General features: G+C 32.9%; 1 protein-coding gene across 1 annotated transcript in view; it reads left to right on the top strand.

The window, feature by feature from the left end:
* Positions 1–7,560: 7,560 nt before the first annotated feature.
* The window catches only part of LOC113398714 (hemicentin-2-like), a 50,905-nt gene continuing 36,307 nt past the window's right edge, over positions 7,561–22,158 (top strand). Inside the window, exons 1-2 of the mRNA XM_026637603.2 lie at positions 7,561–7,755; positions 20,566–20,702. Of these exons, the coding sequence (XP_026493388.1) occupies positions 7,716–7,755; positions 20,566–20,702 (177 nt within the window). The 5' untranslated portion in view covers positions 7,561–7,715. The remainder of the gene's footprint in view (positions 7,756–20,565; positions 20,703–22,158) is intronic.

Genomic DNA, 22,158 nt, shown 5'->3' with positions numbered 1-22,158 from the left:
GTAGTCATATCATTTGTTTTTAATAAGATTTGAAATACAAACAGTCACTGATCTTTACTTGTTGTTTTTATTTGATATATTCGCTGACTGCAATTTGGATTTAATTGTTCTGCGTTTTTGAATAAATAAAACTTTGAGTTAAATTGCTACTGTATGCAATAAAAAGAAAAAACTCTTCACTCTGTTGGCAGGAAACGAGGGGATTAATTAGTAGTTTCTATAATCCGCGCTGTCTGATTTAAACAACGTAATATATAAATATGTATTTATACTTTCTTGTTATATATATTATCTTATTTCATACATGTATAAATTATTATTTTCTTCTTAAATATACTGAAAGATTTACCAAAGGGTAAGTATGTCTTCTATACTTAGTTGTCTTTGAATTTTTTATACTTATTTTATTTCTATTGCGTTTAATAATGTCTTAAAAATACTTACCACTAAAAATTTCATAAATAATACTTACATCCATCGTGAGTTTCAAACGGAGACGAATAGAAGCGTTTACATTTTACATTCAATAAATTATACGTTTATAGAAATAAACGAGCAAAATGATGTTACTAACATTCGATATGATTTACAAACCTTTAAGCGATAACGTATTTTTACAGAGTACTATATTATCAAATTTATCTCCAACCAATGCGGGAACGCTTACAGCGGCAAAACTCACAATGGGCTTAAGGCAAAGGATTGTAAGTGCGCATGTTCGACCGCGCTACGTCGCCCGCTGGCTGGCCCACCACTCCACACTCCAGTTCGCTCGCACGGCTGGGAGGTGCTGCGACCACGACCGAGACCTCCGCGCGACTCGGTGTAAACAGATTATTTAAAAGTGAAATGGAATTGAGTGAGTGACAAAAGTGAACAAAATTAAAACAAAACAAAACTGTTTATTAAACTGTGCTCAGTGAAGTTATTTTCGTTAACGAAAAAATATACTTTTAAATTTAACTTGTGTTAACTTTAGGTAAGGTAGTATTTTTATAAGATTACAACAGATATAGTTTAACTTTGTTTGCGATTTACGCGGAGTAATTGATATTTAGTTTTGATTGTAATTTTTACGTTAGCAATGACGTTCTAAATTTAAATTCTTTTACCTAAAAGAAAATAACAGATTCAAAAATATTAACTATATAAATAACAGACTATTGAAGCTAGTTTAAAATGCACCTCATTCGTTGTAATATTTTGCAGTACAAGTCAACGAATTACAATAAAAACGTAACAACGAAAACTATATTTTCTTTTAATTAAATTCTAAAACCAACGTAATTTTGAAAATAATAAAATACAATTATAATTATACACATTTTATTAATAATATTTTCAAAAAAAAAAAATCTATAATTTTTCTTTAAATGTTAAAAAATGTAAATCAAAATATTTCTTGTTGATATAAGAACCTTTTATTCATCATTTTATAAGATTAATCTGAGTGCAATGCTACCGACGGCACTGTACATAGCATCCAAAAGAACAGACATTAAAGTTAGACTTTTCATAGAAAACTAAATACAATTAAATTGCTTTAGTGTATGGAATCAAACGAATATGAACCGCACACTTTTTATTATATATGTATATAATCGTATATCAGTAACAAGCCTTATTAATTAATATATTCTTTATTATATATTATATTTAATATATTAATAAGCAAAGTAAAATAGAAGCAAAATATATATTTCGTCCTTCAGGCGCATAAATCAGACGGTTTCATATAAATTATCTCTTTAATGTAAACCACTATGAATACATGATTCGATAAGTCTCTCATTCGTTATTCAGATGTAGAAAATAACTTTATTAAGGAGAATATATATTTATATTAATTATATCCTTTGATTGGACTTGCTGCTTTATATTGCTCATACAGTAATCAAATTATAGCAATGCTGAACAAGGTAATTTTAAATGTAATGAAATTCTATTATTCAACATTGAAGCATTAAACTTACTTATGATGATGATTGTCAAATAAAACATTACCACCGGTTCGGAAAAGAAAATACCCTGATCTGAAAAGAACCGGCGAAAGAATCTCAGCGGTTGTCTTGTTAATTTATGATTATTTACATATATTCAATACTAAAGAGAAATAGTCTGGAATTGTTTCACTCCCAAAGTGAGCTATCAACCACGAAACCACTAATTGTAATTCTCTTAATATTAAAACATTCAAATACATATGAACTTTTCTTTTAAATAGTTATTTTTCATTGTTAAATCAAATGTAATTCCTTCCGTGGCAGCGTCACCTATAAACGATAAAACTTATGTGTTCGACATGATCGTGGTAGGGCTTAGAAGCCAGGCTGGATAGATACCACTCATTCATGAGATACTCTACCGTCAAGCAGCAGTACTCGGTTTTGTTGTGTTCCGGCTAGAACAATGAGAGAGCCAGTATAACTACAGGCACAAGGGACATAACATCTTAGTCTCAAGGTTGGTGGTGCATTGGCGATGTAAGAAATGGTTAATATTTCTCAGAGTATCATAAAAAAATAAACGACTAGTAATCGTCGTAATATTAAAATATATATTTTATAATTGAAGTTGATTCGTTATACCGACAAACAGCGAATACCGTGATAGGTGGTCACATAAATACACACCCTTACACAACTGTACTATACTGTCATCATAAATAAAATATATAATCAAAGCCTCAAAAGTGGTACGGAATCCGTAATACGAAAGACTCACTTGGCTTTTAATATTACCCCAATTAAATCTTTTGCATGTTCAATATTGTATATTACATTTTAACATGAAAATTATACAGTTAACACAGTGAGGTTCTTGTGAGGCTGCCTAACACAGGCGAAACAACGTCGACTTGTCTACAATGTTGAACGTCGATTATACCTCAGTGGTGTACAATAAGCATCCATCGTATTATTATATTTTAAACATAGTTTTAGATAACTGCGATCGTAACTTGTGATTAGAGAGGCCACAAGATATTGCAAATTTGTAGATCTCTCTCTCAGCGTAGTCAGTGTCACTATACGGGTACAGCCACTCTTCATGGTGTGCATTAAAGTCCCCAAGAAACACCAACTGCGCAGATGGAAAGCGTCGATGGACCGAATCTGCAGCTTCACTTAGATGGTTAAAAAGCCTAGTCGTCTCCTGGTCCCCGCTATGCGAACGGTAGACACTGGCGTAAACTATTTGATCAAGGCCAGTATTCACAAGAACCCATAAAACAGAAAGGTCAGGAACCTCCAAGTTACGAAGACGCTGACAGCAGATCACGTCCCTGATGTATACGCACACGCCTGCATGGGCACGGAATTGGGTCTCCAGGATATACCCTGGGTAGTGCAGATACGTTGGATCGGACGGGTTACAGATCTGCGTCTCCGTTAGAAAGAGTAAGTGAGGTCTCTCAGTCTCGAGATGGTGGACATCATTGAGATTTGAGTGCAATCCTCGGATATTAGAGAAATGCACTTTAAGGGAGAGGAAGTGCAACCGCTGGTTAAACTTACTTTTCTTTTTGGTTCTTTTCATAGTTAGAGTGAATAGGGGAAGGGGAAAGAAGTTGGTAAAAAATACCAAACCAGGAGCCAAGCAGCCCGCAAGGAACAATACACCGATGGGGAACTTGTTTGGAGAGCGCGGGGACGCCCGAATCCCCCCGGGAGTCGCCATCGGGTCCTCTCCATCCGGTCGCCAACCGGCACGATGGAGCAACTCCGGGATTATGAGTGGCCGGCGGGGCAGTCTTTCACGTGAGGCTAGCACGCTAGTTGGGTCCCCTACAAACCACGGGCGGCTAGCGGAGCACCGTTTCTTCGGATCCCGCTGACCTCCAGGACAAGTGACCCAATGCATCGATAACTTGCGAGCCCAAACGGCTGTCTAATATAGCACAACCACCCAGACCAATCCCCATTTATGGGCATCCGGAACTCTCACTCACCTGACGAAACACAGCAGCATTAATATGCTGCTGTTTCACGACGGTATTCTGTGAGAGTGTGGTAATTACCCGGTTCGAGCCTGGCCCTTTTGAGCTACTGGTGGTGGTGTAGCTACCACTTAAATTTTAAAAGAAAGCCCTTTAAAGTCAATTCACTTTGAATAAAATTATGAAAATATTTTATTTTTTTCATCACACAACATTTTAAAGTCTAATACAATAAAGATACACTCTTGCTCTGCATAATACAAAAGAAAACAAACAAAAGGCCATAAAGGCGCTAAGTCTCGATATTTGCATTAAGCCCCTCAAGGCTTCCCGCTGTTTCCATCTAACCATGCGATCTTCCGCATTGCCATAAAGGAATAAAATTACGTTCCAGCACAAACAGGCGAAGTATCGGACGACTGGGTGTGGTCTATGCAATAAATTGCCTGATGCCTATCAATGAACTATAATTATAAGATGCCGTTAATGGGGAATTCCTTTAACAATCGGTCAATTGTCTGAACTTTACATTCTTGGAATGACATAGTTTTATTAAAATAATCAAATCATTAAATTATATATGAATAACAAGAAAGCAGTACAATAAACTTTGATTATTATTTAAATAATAATCTAGCAAGCAATCTCACCGATTATAAACTAAAAAACAGACATGGTTTGTATTCCCTTTAAACAGGAATACGTTATTACTTTAGTTAAGTTAAGCGTCGATAGCGCAATGTTTTATGGGCCGCCTAGCGATGAATGAAGTCGCAGGTTCGATGCTCACCCCTTGGGCTATTGTCGTCCCAACTCCTAGCGAAAGCTTTAAGCTTAATTGAATGGGTGAAGAGGAATATTAGCATTTCCTTAAATGGGCACTGCTAGTATTATTTACAATAAATAAATAATACGACGTACGATGCATGTTTCAATTGCGTTTCTAATAAAACAAGAATCGCGTGTCGTCAAAATTAGCATTTGTCGAGTATATAAAATATAGATTTTTGTAAATCCGACACTATGCAAGATATTAAAATGTTTATTAATAAGATTAATAAGATATTTTTAAATTAAAATGGTTATTTTTATTACTAACAGTATTTAAAACGGGATATTTACCATGTTTTTTATTTTTATTTGGTGGATTTCGATATTTCACGAGACCTTGTGAACAAGACATTCGTAGATAATGTCGAAGTATCGAGCTCCACCAAATAAAAATAAAAAACATGGTAAATATCCCGTTTTAAATACTGTTAGTAATTAATAAGATAATTCTTTAAATTTCAGTGTTTCGTTTCAAATCCGTGATATTCAATACAGAAATATTTTTAATTAGGAAAAAAATAATCGCATACCATTTGAAAACGTTGCCGATATCAAATATCAAATATTTGATGAATTTAGTGAAAACAGTCAAACGTTTGTACAAATCTACAAAGTGAGACGCGCAATCGACAACGGAATTTATGTATGTATGTATCTATATTGTGGGCGTCTGTCTGCATTCATGTAAAAAATTGATTACAACATGTGTGTACTATTGAAGTACGCGAAACTTTCATTAATTAAACATTTATTTTAATTAAAATGAGGATTACATTAAAATATCATAAATTAATTCATTTTTGAAATATGAACCTTTAATCGTAAGATTTTAATAATGTTCAGTAATTCAATCTAAAGATCGTTAAATCTAAACTGAAATGCTTTATAGCTTTTCCACAAAAGCTTCGAGCTTAAAGCAGCATAAATACTTTTATACCGCACGTGAAACATTGATGTAATAATACTCCGGGGGATGTTAGCCAAATGTTCTTCACGTAGAATAAAAAGTGTACTTTAATATATCAGATTTATTTTCCATCACGCTGTATAAGTAGAATGAAAAATATATAACTCAATAAAAATCACATTAATAGCGTTTCCATCTCTCGGGATGTTACGCCATTATGAACACAAAACATGGAGTCAATTATTAGTTTTTTTAAAAAGATTGAAATATGTATAGTTATTATTTAAATGTCTCAAATCATAGAAATAGTTTGATACGAAATGCAATTTTCATTCACAGGGATGAAGTAGTTGAGAATGCTCTAGAAATTATGAGTAATGGTTAAGAACTGCGTACAGTTAACTGTGAATTAAATATACGAAACTCTCGTCAAATCTATAAAAAAGTCTTACTTGGTAAAAATTTCGATGAAACTTATAATAAATAAGTATTAGTTATAAGTTATTTCCGAGTGTACCTCAGGGCATAAATTTAGGACACAAATTTTTTTTTTTTGCAAGAAATTATTCGTAAATTTAATAATTTGTGAATGATTAAATATAAAATAAAAGAAACGCGTCAATAGCGAATGTAAATTTGAATTAAACGACTTTACGGTCACAAAACACTTTAGTATCAAAATACTTATCTATTTTATAAAAATAAAATTGAACGGATGAAATTGAAATATTTATATCGCGGTCGTATATATAATATGACATATCTTTAAGAAACTCCGTAAGCCTCCAAATAAACAAGAAAATAGCAGTAAACTCTTATTGTCAAAGTATTTCGATCATTTAATTATTTTCGGTTCCCTGAATTTGTATTACTTTCACGAACGCTTTCAATTACACGTACATACGTGACATAAACATATTTATTCGTTTGGAAGGCTATACGTTGTATATAACTAATTATTATCTAGTGGTCGACTACGTTATTTGAAGCGGCATTCATTACAAACTCATTATGAACGTTATCTATAAATTGCTCGGACATTTTTCAAAGTAAATGCCTCTTATTGATTTTCTGACATGACTATCAGGACCATTAAGGAGTCAAACATCCGTTAAACGTATAATTATTTATATATCGTCGCATGCTTTAGTCTTTACATTTAAATTTATAAATGGATACAAATATTGTATATGTTTTGCAATGATCCTAAAAATAGTTCGGACGATTCTGAAACCTGCCTTAGATTCCAATTACCCGGTTGAATCGTCCTAGGAAAGGTACGAAATCTCCGAATTATCATGAGACACGTTTATACGTGTTTTGTTAACCTTTATCTAGAGATATTGTATATTATTTTTTATTACATGTCAAGTAATTTAAAAAAATATATCAAATAATTTACGTTAAATCATAGTTAGAATGCTATATGTCTCAAGTTCATAGTTCAGTCATAAAAATCATATGCTTAAAAAATACTTTATTCAGATACTTTTATTAATGTTTTTGAAATATGACTATAAAATATTAAAATATACAGTATAAAGTAACATAACCCTGACCCCTATGACCGTGAACTGACAAAAACTCAGTTAATAATAACAATTAATTCATTGTAAAAAAATATGTAATAATTTTATTATGTTCGTATTTAAAATCCCAGACAGACTTGAATTAGTATTCTATTTTTCTGTAAGAAAATATTATTATTAATAAAGTTCCAACAAATATAAACTAACGTTATTTATCTTGGAATGTTCGAAATGTTTCGGGAAGATTGACGTGTCAACGCGGAACCGTAGTCTCCTCAAACATCGAGTCGAATATTCTTCGATAAATCACAGGTCCGTAAAATCAGAACGTCATTTGTATAAAATTCATTTAGTAGTTAAATCAAAATATTATATCTCAGATTAGACGAACGATAAAAAGGTGAAATCTTAACGAATATTGAAGTATGTCCAGAGTTAGTAAACGGTGTTCCAGTGCTGTGAGATATTTGAGTACAGTGTAATAAAGACGCGATGTGATAGAACGTTCACGATGTGGGCGGCGGAGCTGAGCTGTTTCTTTATTTTATTCGGTGAGTACAGTTTTATTATATTTAAGTTAAATACACATGAATGGTCCTCTATTTAATTTACAAATGCCCTAAATATCAGAACCCATGAATTGTTCGAAGATTACGAGTAATTTTTTATTTATCTCGAGCTCGGGGGTGAAGGGAAACATCGTGAGGTATATAACATCTTCCACTCGTGTACAACCTGCATTGGAGCTTGAGGGAGTAAGCTCCAAGCATTATCCTCAAATTACAGGAGCTCTAAGACCAGCAATGACAATTTCCAAGTTTTTATTTAGGTGTGTGGATCTTACCTTGCAACCGATTTTCAAACCAGTTCTTCCTCTGCGTCCGTATACATAATAAGAATACTGGCTTTGTTAGTTATTCTGTATATTTTACACGAATTGAGTAGGGCGTTCTAAAATATATATAATATACATACATTTCAAATATAATCTTTTGACCAGTAAAAATAAAAAAATGCCATTGAAACTTTTACAACAACAAATATAACTTCAACAAAATTTAAAAATAATTCGTAAGTACTTCACCTAATTAGTTCTTATTATAATATCACATCACTAATTATAAGCGAAGCTATTTAAAGTCACTACAAAAACACTCATTCGTATCATTTACAATTATAGAGCCCTAGAATACAAGTAACCTTTTACTATTACACGATAAAGGCTTTTGTAAACGTTCTTGCGAAGGGGATAACAACGATTCTACCCTTAAAAGCCGGTCTTCAATGTAACCTAATAGTTGTTTAGAGAGCCATGTCCTTTCTGTTCCGCCATCCGGTGTATTCGACTGAAGCAGATAAAAACAATAAATATGTTTTACAGATAACTAAAACTTTATTATATGATAATGTTCTGCGTTCTTTGCTTATTGTTTGTTATTGTTATTTATGCTTATTAAAAAATCAAAACAGATTAAATATTATATTTATTTGGTTGTCAACATCTTTACATAGTAAAAAACAAAGTCGCTTTCTCTGTCCCTATGTCCCTTTGTACGCGTAAATCTTTAAAACTACGCAACGGATTTTGATGCGGTTTTTTTTAATAGATAGAGTGATTCGAGGAAGGTTTTTGTATATAATACATAGACAATATAGTTAAGTAACACTGATAATTTTAAAAGTTTCTATTGTGATGTTGTAAATTTATAAATTTTTTGCGCTTACATTGTAAACGCTGGCTGAACCCTACTAGATAAATCAAAATAATGTACTACAGAATTGTACACCTCAAAAATGTCTACAAAAAAGTCCGCGATGGTATATGTCTATCTCTTAAAGATAACCCACAATAAACATTTTTTTATCGTTTACTTTTTACGAGAAATAATGGCTTATTTTCGAAGCGATTTTAAGCAATATAGCATTAATCCTTATCCAATTAGGTACCTTAAATAAATTGTGCATTCAATATAGATCAATATGGCCTTACACAGTAGGGACACAGAAAATATTCATTTAAATTACAGCATGTAATACACACAAAATATTCAAAAGACACAGAAAATATTCATTTAAATTACAGCATGTAATTTAAATGAATATTTTCGAAGATATTACAGTTTTAAAACGCAGGGACTTAGCGGTTTGTATTTCCTAACGAGTGAAAACTGTGTACGTTGTACCTTTTTGTTATCACTACATAGTATAAAACAAGATTGCTTCCCACTGACTGTCTTTTCCTGTCTATGCTTAAATCTTTAAAACTATGCAACGGATTTTAATGAGGTTTTTTTTAATAGATAGAGTGATTTAAAGAGAATGATTTTGTATGTATAATACGTGGACAATATAGTAGTTAAACACTGATAATTTTAAAGGTTTCTAATGTGATGTCGTAAAAAGACACATTTTTTGCGCTTATATTGCAAACACTGGATGAACACTATGAGATAGATCAAAATAATGTACTACAGAATTGTACACCTTAAAAATGTCTACAAAAAAGTCTGCGATGGTATGTGTCTATCTGTAAGTGATAACCCACAATAACATTTTTTTGTCATTTATTTTTTACCACAAATATTGGCTAATTTTCGAAGCGATTTTAACCTAGACAGCATTAATCCTTATCCAATGAAATACCTTAAATACATTGCTGATTTAATATTGATCTATATGGTCCTTTACAGCATATGATTTAAATGAATATTTTCGAAGATATTACAAATTTAAAAATTGCGGAACGTAGCGTTTGCGGTGGTACCGGCCAGCCGGGGCGGCGGGAGCGTGCCTATAAATAGCGCGTGGGAGGCCGCGGTTCTCCGCCCCACCGACTACATTCTGAGCCGAGGTGCGATCTCATAGGAGACACCCTCAGGACGAACATCACTCTCGAGCCCAAAAGGGTTCACCTTAAGGCAGAGTTTTAACACTCGCCCCAACGTTCGGTGACGCTGTAAAGGCCAGTAGGGCCAACATCACTACTTCAAACATGATACAAAAAAAAAACCGCGGTTCTCCCTGTAGCACTTTGAATTTAGCAGCGATCGGACGCGGTTATTATCGGAGCTCTCTAGCGAGAGAAATAACAATCCATACTTCCATACTATATTTAATTTATTTAATATTATAAATGCGAAAGTAACTCTGTCTGTCTGTCTCGCTTTCAAGCCAAACTACTGAACCGATTTAAATTAAATTTGGTACACAAATAGTCTAGAGCCTGAGAAAGGACATAGGCTTTTTATTTGGAAAAAAGTGCTGTAAAGGGTTGAAAAGGGGGAAGAAAGGTCGTAAGTTGTTGAAAGTATTGTCATGTTTAGAATTTTTAGAACTAGAAGCATAAAACTTATATTTTAGGCTGTACACTTATAAACTAACATATCATGACACCCACTCAGGAGGGAATTTTGGATATTCTACCCCTAAATGGGTGAAATAGTGGTTGAACGTTCGTATGGATTTTTATAAGTTATAAACATGAAACTTTATTTTTGGGATACTGATTAAAAAGGAGTAAATACTTATTTAAGTGTTCCTGCATATTCTACCCCTACGGTGATATAAGGGTTGAAAGTTTGTATAGAAGTCCGTCATTTTTAAGATAGAAACATGAAACTTTATTTTTGAGATACTGATCAAAAATGAGTAGATACGTATTTAAGCGTTTCTAGATAATCTACCATTAAGGGGGTGAAATAAGGGTTGAAAGTTTTTATGGGAGTCAGTCATTTTTTAAGTTACAAACATGAAACAATTAGTCTGGAAGTCTGTAATTTTTGAAGTTAGAAGCTAGAAATTTTATTTTTGGGCTACCGATTAAAAATGAGTAGATACGTATTTAAGCGTTTCTTGATATTTTACGCCTAAAGGGAAAAAGTAGGGGTTGACATTTCGTATACAGGTTAGTCTGGAAGTCCGTCATTTTTAAGTTAGAAGCGTGAAATTTTATTTTCGGGCTACCGATTAAAAATTAGTTGATTCGCATTTAAGCGTTTTTGGATATTTTACGCATAAGGAGAGATATCGAGTTGACATTTCGTATATAGGATAGTTTGCAAGACCGTAATTTTTGAAGTTAGAAGTAGGAAACTTTATTTTTGGGCTACTGATTAAAAATCAGTCGATACATATTAAAGCGTTTCTAGATATTTTACGCCTAAGGAGAGAAATAGAGTTTGGCATTTCGTATACGGGTTAGCCTGGAAGCCTGTCATTTTGAAATTAGAAGCGTGAAATTTTATTTTTGAGCCACTGATTAAAAATGAGTTGATATGTATTTTAGCGTTTCTGGATATTTTAGGCCAAAGGGGAGAAATAGAGTTTGACATTTCGTATATAGGATAGTTTGGAAGTCCGTCATTTTGAAGTTAGAAGCTCGAAATTTTATTTTTGGGCTACCGATTAAAAGTGAGTTGATTCGCATTTAAGCGTTTCTGGATATTCTACCCTAAGGGCTGAAATACACACCAATGTGGTATACAAAGAGGTATTACATTAACGTAACATTTTAAGTTAATCTGTAAATATATTCATATTCTACGCGGGCAAAGCCGCGGGTAACAGCTAGTGTTTTATATAATATTATCTATTTCATAGACGAACAATAACATTTGATTCGATATTTAAATATTAGTAATGTTATTCTGTAAGAAGTAAGAAGTCACCCCATTGAGTGTATATTTTTTTAAATTATAATATTTATTGGGGTCACTATCGAATAATATCAATTTCTAATATATCACGGTCGTTATCCGTGGTGAGATTCGAGTTTGTTCAAACAGAATAGCTCGACGGAAGTCCATTTTAGATTCCATAATGAAATATTAAAAAAAATACAGCAGTTAACGTTCTATGAGCAGAGTATAAAAAACAACGGGACGTGACGGGAAACAAAGTACATTTTTATCGTCGCTGGGGATCGCGGTAATGGTCGGTGCTTCGGACGAACTCGGTCGACATCGGCCTGGTTAAAAAAATCAGCATTATTTAGAAAAAATGCTTATAATACATACGCGTAACGACTTGTTTATTCGTTTATTAAATTTACCTCATAGCCCTTTTTCATTGCTACGGAATTATAAAAGTAACGATAGGTATTTTCCATGCAGCTGGGAGTATTTTTCAAAAAAAAAAACGAAATTGTACTACCCGGTAAAAATAAAGTAAAATATTATTTTGTATTCAAAGAAACCAGTTAGGTACCTCGACTTCGTAGCCTTTTTTAATTTGAATTAGATATTTTTTTTATTTTTTATAAATTTTTTGGTTATTGTCAGCATTAAGTATCTCATATATCCCATATCTAGCTATGACATTGAGATACTTGGTGGTAGGGCTTTGTGCTAGCCCCTCTAGGTAGGTACCACCCACTTATCGGATATTCTACCGCTAAACAGCAGTACCTAGTATTGTTGTGTTCCGATTTGAAGGGTGAGAAAGCTACTGTAACTACAGACACAAGGGACATAACATCTTAGTTCCCAAGGTTGGTGGCGCATTGGTGGTGTGAGGAATGGTTCATATTTCTTAAAGCGCTATTGTCTATGGGCGGTGGTGACCATTTAACATCAGGTGGCCTATATGCTCGTCCGCCTACCTATATCATAAAAAAATAAAAAATAAGACTGAATCATTTGGTTAATTGCGAAGTTTTTTTAAATATAATTTCTTTTTAAACTTATTTGTGTTTTTTTTACTCTTGTGTTTGTTTTGATTTGGAGAGGATAAGTTAAAAATATAATTCTGCTTACTTTTTTTTATTGCTTATCGACGTGTGCTCATTCAAATGATCTTGTCATTCTTTCTTCCTTCGATTTGTATCCTCGCATTCGTGTCTTTCCAGCTATAACCTAATCGCACGTTTCCTTCATCATTCCATTTTCATTCGTTTATTCAAATATTTTGTAATATCTTTAAATTAATCCTAATTGCAAATTGAATGTGGCGACTTTTATTTATTGAATATTCTTAGAATTAAAACAATGTTACTGCGGTGAATATTTACGGTGCTAACAGTAAAACGGACTAAAGATAGTTTTTTTTTTTAAATAAATAGCCTCGAGTACTAATCTTTTCACAAATTGTCGTACTCATTGTATGTAGAATTACTTCTTTAATATATATTAAATACATTCAGGTTGGAAACGTCTCAGTGAAATGTGGTAATCGTGCTGGAAAACACTCAAGTGATCAAGCGGCGTAATTCGTATGATGTTCCAAATGATATTAATATTTGTAGTTGAACCTTGAAATTATTTAGTACTTTGAATTAAGATTACAAAATAACTGTTCTATCTCATGGCCATTGGATGGTGATGGGGATGCTGGTCGATTTTCCTCTCAGATTATCGAAACTGCAAAATGTCACTAGCATGAATACGAAAGTACGGGAATTATTTTGTTTATTCAAATATGTAAACATATCTATATCATAGTCGCGTGGGCTTAAAACTTCGCAAGTTTGCGCATTTCGGATGGCAATATAAACATGTGTTTAGACATCATAGCAATTACTGAGCTCATATCTGGTGTACTTATTGTCTCTAAAAACATTCAATAAAGATTCAATGTATTTACATTTTATATACAATTATATTCCAACCTTCTTCTTAATTATATTCACGATTAATTCTAAGCAGCGTTTAAGTATTCTAAAAGCGTATTGATTATTATTATTATTTATCTCAAGTAACAGTTTTTTTTTTTTATTTCAGTGTCTATCGTACTGGCAAAGGTGCATCTTATATTAAGTAATGACCATAAACTATATAACTGTTAACCTCTTCGCTTACTTAGTGTCAAGTTCAATTTTTGTTTTTTTTTTTTTGTAGTAATTTTTGTTCTTTCATTTTATTGTTCATATCTTTATTTTTATTTTAAAGACATATTAATGTAGGAGTGTACTGTTTAGTCTTTTTGTTATTTCATGTATGTATAATGTAAACGCCTATAGTGGTGTATCACACTGTACAAGAATTTTGTTTCCTGCAATGATGTATCACACTGTACAAGAATTTGTTTCCTGGAGTGGTGTATCACACTGTACAAGAATTTGTTTCCTGTAGTGGTGTATCACACTGTAATAATATTTTGTGAATATGCCGATGGTGTTTCAAAAATCTATAAATAAATAAATAGCTCTAAGAAATGTTAACTATTTCTTAAATCTCCAAAGCGCCACCAACCTTAAGAACTAAAACGTTATGTCCTTCGTGCCTGTAGGTGAAACTAGCTGATTCACAATTCAAACCGGAACAACACAATACTAAGTATATCTGTTTGGTTGTATACATTACGTTGCGTGTGTATCTACCCAAGTGGTTTGAACAAAGCCCTACCACTGGTTAAAATTTGACATGTTTAAATATCGTAAGCTGTTAATTAAAATACGTACATACTCGTAACAAGGTAATTATCATTATTTTGCGTTCATCATATATTTAGTTGTTGTGCTCATTATTCGGCTAACAATAGCAATGGGAAGTATGATTGAATTAATATTATTAACTAATTATTTCGACATCGTAGTTGAGTACGTTGATGAGATTAAACTGGGCGTTGTTTTGGGAAGTAGAATTATACGTAGAATTCATATAATCGGATTATTTGGTAATGAGTGATCGGCACTTTTTATCTAAATTCATATTTGGAAAAAAAGTGCCTCGCTGGCGTAGTGCCGACCACATAGGTACTCAGATCTCGCATTGGTTTTTAAAACTTCCGTTCCTCGGAACGCATGTAAATTGAACCTGCTAAGGTCGTGTCGGATTTCCGTCCGCCAACTCTTGTGCAAAAAACACGGACGTCACTTTGAGGGCCGCCTATGATGATAAAGTCTTGAGTCATTGGCGCCTCAGAAATCGCTTTAAAATCTTTTAAGGGGGGAGAGGGAGATATCCAATGCAAGTTACAAGCCAGTGGAAACTTCAAATTGAATTTGTAAAACGACGATTCAAAAGGACTTACAACATTCTACTTTAATGAAGAAGACATTGATTTTGTTATATTTAATATAATATATATATTTATTACACAAAAAATTACAACAATTTTTTCAAGAGAATGTAAGTGTCGTACACACAACAAGAAGTTTACATTTGTTATGGCTAACATACGGTTCGGGAAGTATTTACTCGGAGTGTTAGCGCAAGTTTATTTTACTCAGATAAAACTATTTTTCACAAAAGTTGTACTGTCAATGATAACTTACAGAGAGCAATGGAAAAGAAAAAAGCAAGAGAAAAGTTAAAATATTTACATTTACACGTTGCTGTTTGTACATGTTAAAAATACAAGCATGCTAGTTTAAGTTTAAAATCATAGCAGGCACTTGAATACACTGATTATGAATATTAGCCGAAAACATCGTGTTGTCCTCATTCCGCAATACCTAAACATAGTATCATATTACCATCTCAATAAAGTGTCATAATAATTGTTTTATGTGGATTGCGTATTCTGAAATAGCGTATAAATATAGAATTTGTGAGATGAAATCCATCGTACAGTCCCACGTGGGGATAATTTCCAACGTTTGATCGGCGGTGCCGAATTCTGCGCCAGAATCTGGTGGTACATATTCGTCATATGGCTTCAGATCTTACACCAACAAAGGAACCGCGTCTGGTTAACACCGACGTAAGTCAGAAGCTGACTCTTCGTTCTAGTTTCTAGATAGAAGTGACACTAATTAATTGGCAATCCCGTCTGGCTTTGGTACAAAAAAAGTATTACCAGCAGATCCTATTGATCTATGTCTGTCTCCGCTCGCTAATCATAAATATGTAGTTATAATAAAATAATGTCTATAAAATTTTTGTGACTAAACCATAACGGTCAAATTAAATCCTAGTGCGTACTTTAAATCCTATCCATTGGCCAAAGGCGGTCTGGACAAGATAGCTGCTTTACATCCTCCCTAGCTTTGTAAGCCAGTGAAACTACAAGCATAAGAGACGTAGCATCTTAGTTGCCAAGGATGTAAGGAATGGTTAATATTTCTTACAGCGCCATTGTCTATGGTGACCTTACTTACCATCAGGTACCCATTTGCTCATCCACTTGCCTATATTATAAAAAATAAAAATATTATGATAAAATTAAGTTTTGTTTCATCGGAAATCGCAGCAATTTTCGTTTAAAAAGCGAATAACGCTTTCAGCAACATTAATTTGTTAGCGAGGTTTCATTTCGATCAAATCAATGGTTTTAAATGATTTTATTCCACACAAAACGTTTTATTTTAACACTAACAATGTTGTTAACATTTCTGTATAAATTAACTTTTATACGGAAATAAATGCTTTCGTCGTTTATTTAATTTATTTCTTAATAACTAGTCGATGAGCGATTGGCCTGTTTGATGGTAAGTCTCCTACAATAAACGACATGGTCGAAAGGAGTAAACATATATATCCAAAGGTCGCTGGTTCAAGCCTGGGCATCACTGAAATTGCACATTATGACGAAACTAATATACATCGGAACTTCAGTCGATTCTGATCTAACTTGCTGTAGAGCAGGGAATGCTATTCGAGTCTTCTTCTAAAAGGGGAAGCCCTGTTCCCCAGAACTGGGATTCTTACAAGCTGCTCTTTGATCTCTCCAGTGTACCATAAGCGTAAGAGACATATATCACGATACAATTGGGCTTCTGTTTGCGTGGATGTTATTTACTGTTTTAACTACTCATTTAACATTTGTAAACATTTTCTGTTTCAATATAAGATATTTTGTTTAATCATGTACCAGAATTAAATCAATTTATTCATTTATTTATTAAAATAAATCTGTTTTAATCCGTTCCGTAATTCCGCCTATGGTATTTTCCAAAGCACCAACTACATTGTTCTCGAAAAAGATATATAACCTATTTTTACTTCTAAACTGCACGATATACGTTTTGGTTTTCACAATAATTTAGGTTCCATTTTCCAGATACATTGTTATCTACAAAATATTTACAAAATAGATATATAGATAGATATTTACAAAACGCTTAAATTAAATTAATTAATATTCGAGAGATTGTTGATGTTGTTTGATCGCGTTGTTAAAGATGCTTTTTGGGGCATTAAAAAGGCTTTCACTGACTTAAGATACACGACAAATTGATGTAAATTGAACTCGTATTATAAAAGCTCATGGAAGGGTCTGGTATACCCTATGCGCATACTTTTATGAGAAACTAGATGAAAACTCGGCTTCGCTTGGGTAAAATAATTAAAAAGAAACAAATACAGTTTATCCTTTACTTCTCCAATTACATATGACTTTTTTATAAGCGTCGATCTATAATTAATTGTGTATCCATAATTTAAGTTTCCATAGAGTCCACCGTAATCCTGCACGAAATTATTATTTTAAACACACTTTCTGAACGCACCCGTAAACGTCTAACATGGCCGCCCCTTGAACTGTCTTGTAATTGAATTTTACAGATTGAATATCTCAATATGTCGATTATACGAATTTAGTGGATATAAAACGACTAAAAAATTATAATTTTTTAATGACCTATAATGTGGATAGGTTTCGATCGGGTCTATCGTAGATCTGTACGAAATGATTACTATAGATTTAAAAAATATGCGATAAATTTTAATTTGTCTGAACATATTAATCCTTGTGAATACTTTTAAATCCTTCTACATGTATAACTTAAATTTAACGTTACCATCAGTTCGGAATTTAAATTCTGCCGAGAAGAACCGGCAAGAAACTCATCAGTTACTCATAATACTTTCAAACATATTTTGTTGATAAGAAAATTCCTTACACTTTGACACAAACACGCTGATCACATTTCACAATTACATTTCACAAATAAACGCTATAAAATCTTATATAAGCTTAATACATAGATTGTTTAATATAAACGTATCGTTTGATATGTTTCTTGTTATAATATTTTATGGTAATGTTGTTTTATAGCTCTCCAAGCAACACAGCATACAAATACATATATTTATTTTATGTCGCCCGTAAGACGTTTAAACGATTAATAATCTATCAAAAAATATAATCGAAAAATATATAAAGATAAAATTATATAAAAAATAGGGCGGAATGTTTCCGCGAAATTCCGATTATCTGAGCGAATGATGTTCTATTAAAATAAAATATTCTAATCGAAGTAACTTTGAGGTAAGTGACTCCATTGAAGTACCGATCGAATTACACGCGTTTTCCCGTTTTTATATAAACATATTATGATAACACTGCTATTATTAAAGATAACATAATCAGACTTCAAATTTAAGTATTAAATTCAAATATCTTTATTCAACTGAGAAGTATTAATTTTTTTATTGATTGTCAAAAACTTACCAGTTCATCGGGATATGATTTTTTTAGTCAGTTATGTTTGTTAAATACAGATTCTTTACTTTTATTAATAAGTTTAACTTATAAATAAATTGTCTAATTTATTTTCATTGATTTAAAAAGAGTCACATTGCATTATATACTACTCAATAAATAAACGTATGCGATCAAGTTTTTCTTTTAAGAATCTTATAATTTAAAACTCACTGACAAAAGTTTTAGTGCTATAGTTTTAGATGTATAGTTTGCATTTACCACAAAAGCAACAAGACCAGTAACTGTTTTAACCAGTGTATAATATAAATTACTATTTACTCATGAATAAAATGATATGGTATAAATATCACTTGATGATATAGCGTTAGCGTATATAGCCCTATAGCGTTTAGGAATAATGTAGCTTTCCACCAGCAATTTTTCTGTTCATTACTTCAGGAGATTGTCCCGTGCCTACAGACAAACAATCTCTACATCTTTATAATATTATAGTATATATATTACATTATAAAATTATCAGTAAATATATCACTGCCTCGCAAAGGCCTCCTCCAATTTGGAAGAGAAGATTAGGAGCTAATTTCAGCAGGCTTCTTTAATATGTTTTGGTGGATATACATACATGTGAGATATACATTTTATCCAAAAAATGCGTGCGTTTTCCTAAAAAGTGCATGTGCTTTTTTATATCATAAAGGTTGGCGGTTGGTATATAAGCCTTCTGATGGTGGTCACAAATGCCCAACAACATGATTACCATAAAGGAATATTAACGATTACTCATTTCACCAATGCGCGGCCTGCCTTGAACCGATATGTTATCTCTTGTGCCTGTAGTCACTGACTCACTCACCCTTCAAACCGGAACACAACGATACTAAGTATTGCAGTTTGGTGGTTGAATATATGATGAGTGGTTGGTGTTTACCAAGCACCGAATGCCAAGTGAAAAACCAGTATGTCGTGAACTTTACAGCATTCTTTTATTTTTTTTTATATGTTATTTTCTTGGTAACCAATGTGTGATTTGTGAATGATTTTCTTTAACTTTATATAGAAACGAAACATTCCTTTATGTATACCTTTGATGTTAAAAATTGTTAGGATGTTGAGTACCATAATATTATATTTTGCGAGCGAATGATACGAGAAAAGTATTCATACCAAAAAAATAATGACGTGAAATGGGAAGTTGAATTCGATATCTTTTACATGGATGGTGACAATTTACTTGGTTGCAGGGTTTTGTACATAGCCCGTCAGGGTAGATACCACCAACGCATCAGATATTTTACCGTCAAACAACAGTAGTCAGTATTGTTGCTGCAGGTACAAGGGACATAACATCTTAGATCCCAAGGTTGATGGTGCATTGGCGATGTAAGGAATAAATAATATTTCTTACAGTAACATTGTATGTGAGCGGTGGTGACCACTTACCGTGAGGTGGCCAATTTGCTCGTTCGCCAACTTATATCATAAAAATAAGTTATACAGTACTGCAATTAACATTTGGCATTATAACTATATGACAACTTCTTATAATAATGAGACTATTATACCCTCGTTTTTTAAAAATAAGGAATGGCAAAGGGGTTTAAAAAATGAGCTTAAAAATATGAACCGTTTTAAAAAATACCAGAGAAAGAACTAAAACATGAAACATAACTCAAAGTTTCGTATATACTAGGGAACTGTTTGAAGTCGTTGCCAAATCCTTGAAGAATTTTAAACATATACAAGACCAGTTCGCCACATTTTTAGAAAAAGAAAAAATAGTGAGATGGCGATCGTTTCGTTAATAAAGTTCTCGCTTGAGGCATCTTTTTCATCGTATTTATAAAAATGAGTATTTTTACCGTATTTTCTGCGTTCAAACGACGACGTTATCGTTGGCAATGGCATAAATACTATTGGCATAGTACTGTCGATGTTAAAATAACATTGAGATTAATAGTTGGCTTAAGAATTAAATATAACAATACCAGGCATTAGTTAGTTATGAATATAGTTTTATTGTGTGAATTTGCTCGCAGGCGTAACAGCCGGCGGCGGAGGATGGGAGCCTCTGGGACAGCCTTACTTCGATAACAGCACGAAGCGAGAGGCTACCGCCGCCGTGGGACAGCCTGCGTATCTACACTGCAGAGTCAGGAACCTCGCAGACAGAGCGGTAAGATATTTACTTAACACTTTATTATACACACTACGTATTAAATATTTGAATTGACTGTCTCTTCGCTCTAGTGGTCAGTTTATAAGCTCAATTTAAAGGAAATAAAATGATGTATAAGAATTAAATTTGGTAATTCTTAATTGCGAGGTGATATTTACACAAGCGCAGATGGCCCAGTGATGATTGCGGGTTCAAACCCAGGCAAGCATCACTGAATTTTCATGTGCCTAATTTATGTTTATAAATCATCTCGTGCTCGGCGGTGAATCAGAACATCGTGAGAAAACCTGTATGTGTCTAATTTCAACTAAATTTGTATCCACCAACCCGCATTGGAGCAGCGTGGTGGAATATGCTCCAAGCCTTCTCCTCAAAGAGAGAGGAGGCCTCAGCCCAGCAGTGGGAAATTTACAGGCTGTTAATGTATGTACACAATCTTAAGTTGACATAAAATCGCTCCAAGTTACTGCCTCAAGTGAAACTGCTATAGGAGTTTCCGCCCTTGCTTATATGGACATATTCCGATGTTTCGAGTTCGAAAACACAAAGGTTCCATATGATTATCATACTGAATGAGTATTAGAAAAAAAATGCTAGAGATTAATCACACTGGCTAAAGGGGTAGGAGTATAAATTGGTAACTTTGTTACGTGATAGGAGTTCGTAATGGCGAAACATTAACAATCAGATGGACGCAGGAGAATTAATCGACTTAAATTGACATGATATTGTTATTCTTATCAATCGTATATACTTATTTGTGCTCTCGGTGTAAACAATTATTTACAAAACAATAAAGAACTTTAAACTTTGTAGTGATGTCTATCATGACATTTATTACTGTTCCGAAATTAAAACTTACGTTCAAATTAAAAGTTTCCACATACAAAGACTCTGTTTTCATTAGCTCATGTAATTATTTATGTTTTACTTGATATTAAAGTGAAATTCCCTTTGTGTTCATTTGTGACGAAAGACACGAAGGCTTTTATTCGTATCAGAACTCTTTTCAAACGTTTTATTTTATCTATAAAAAAATAAGTTTACGACCAATATTTTAGGCAATAAATACATCCCTAATTGCCAATGGAACGTAAAATTTTTACATTACGGATATTTCTATTGTATTAACGTATTGTTTCAGTAAATATTTTGTATTATTATTCTTTTCTATATTGCATATATTCATGGAACCCACTAATTATTGCTTGCTTTATATTAATATTCGAAATAAGTCTTACCCATATCTTCGTAATATTATAATAAACAAACACTATACAATAATGTATTTCATGTTTTTATGTAGTAGTTTTTCATCGCCTCCATTATTTTGTTCCGTCTTGAATTTGAATATAATTGTACTAGTTCCTACTCGCAGGCTCACTAGGTACTCGTGCTATTTCTTATAACGTTATTTCTTGATAACATTAGCAACCTGTAAATTTCCCACTGC

The sequence above is a fragment of the Vanessa tameamea genome, chromosome 14, assembly GCF_037043105.1.
Source record: "Vanessa tameamea isolate UH-Manoa-2023 chromosome 14, ilVanTame1 primary haplotype, whole genome shotgun sequence".
NCBI lineage: Eukaryota > Metazoa > Arthropoda > Insecta > Lepidoptera > Nymphalidae > Vanessa > Vanessa tameamea.
Note: the sequence above shows the minus strand (reverse complement) of the source record. Positions and strands in the feature narration are given on the sequence as shown.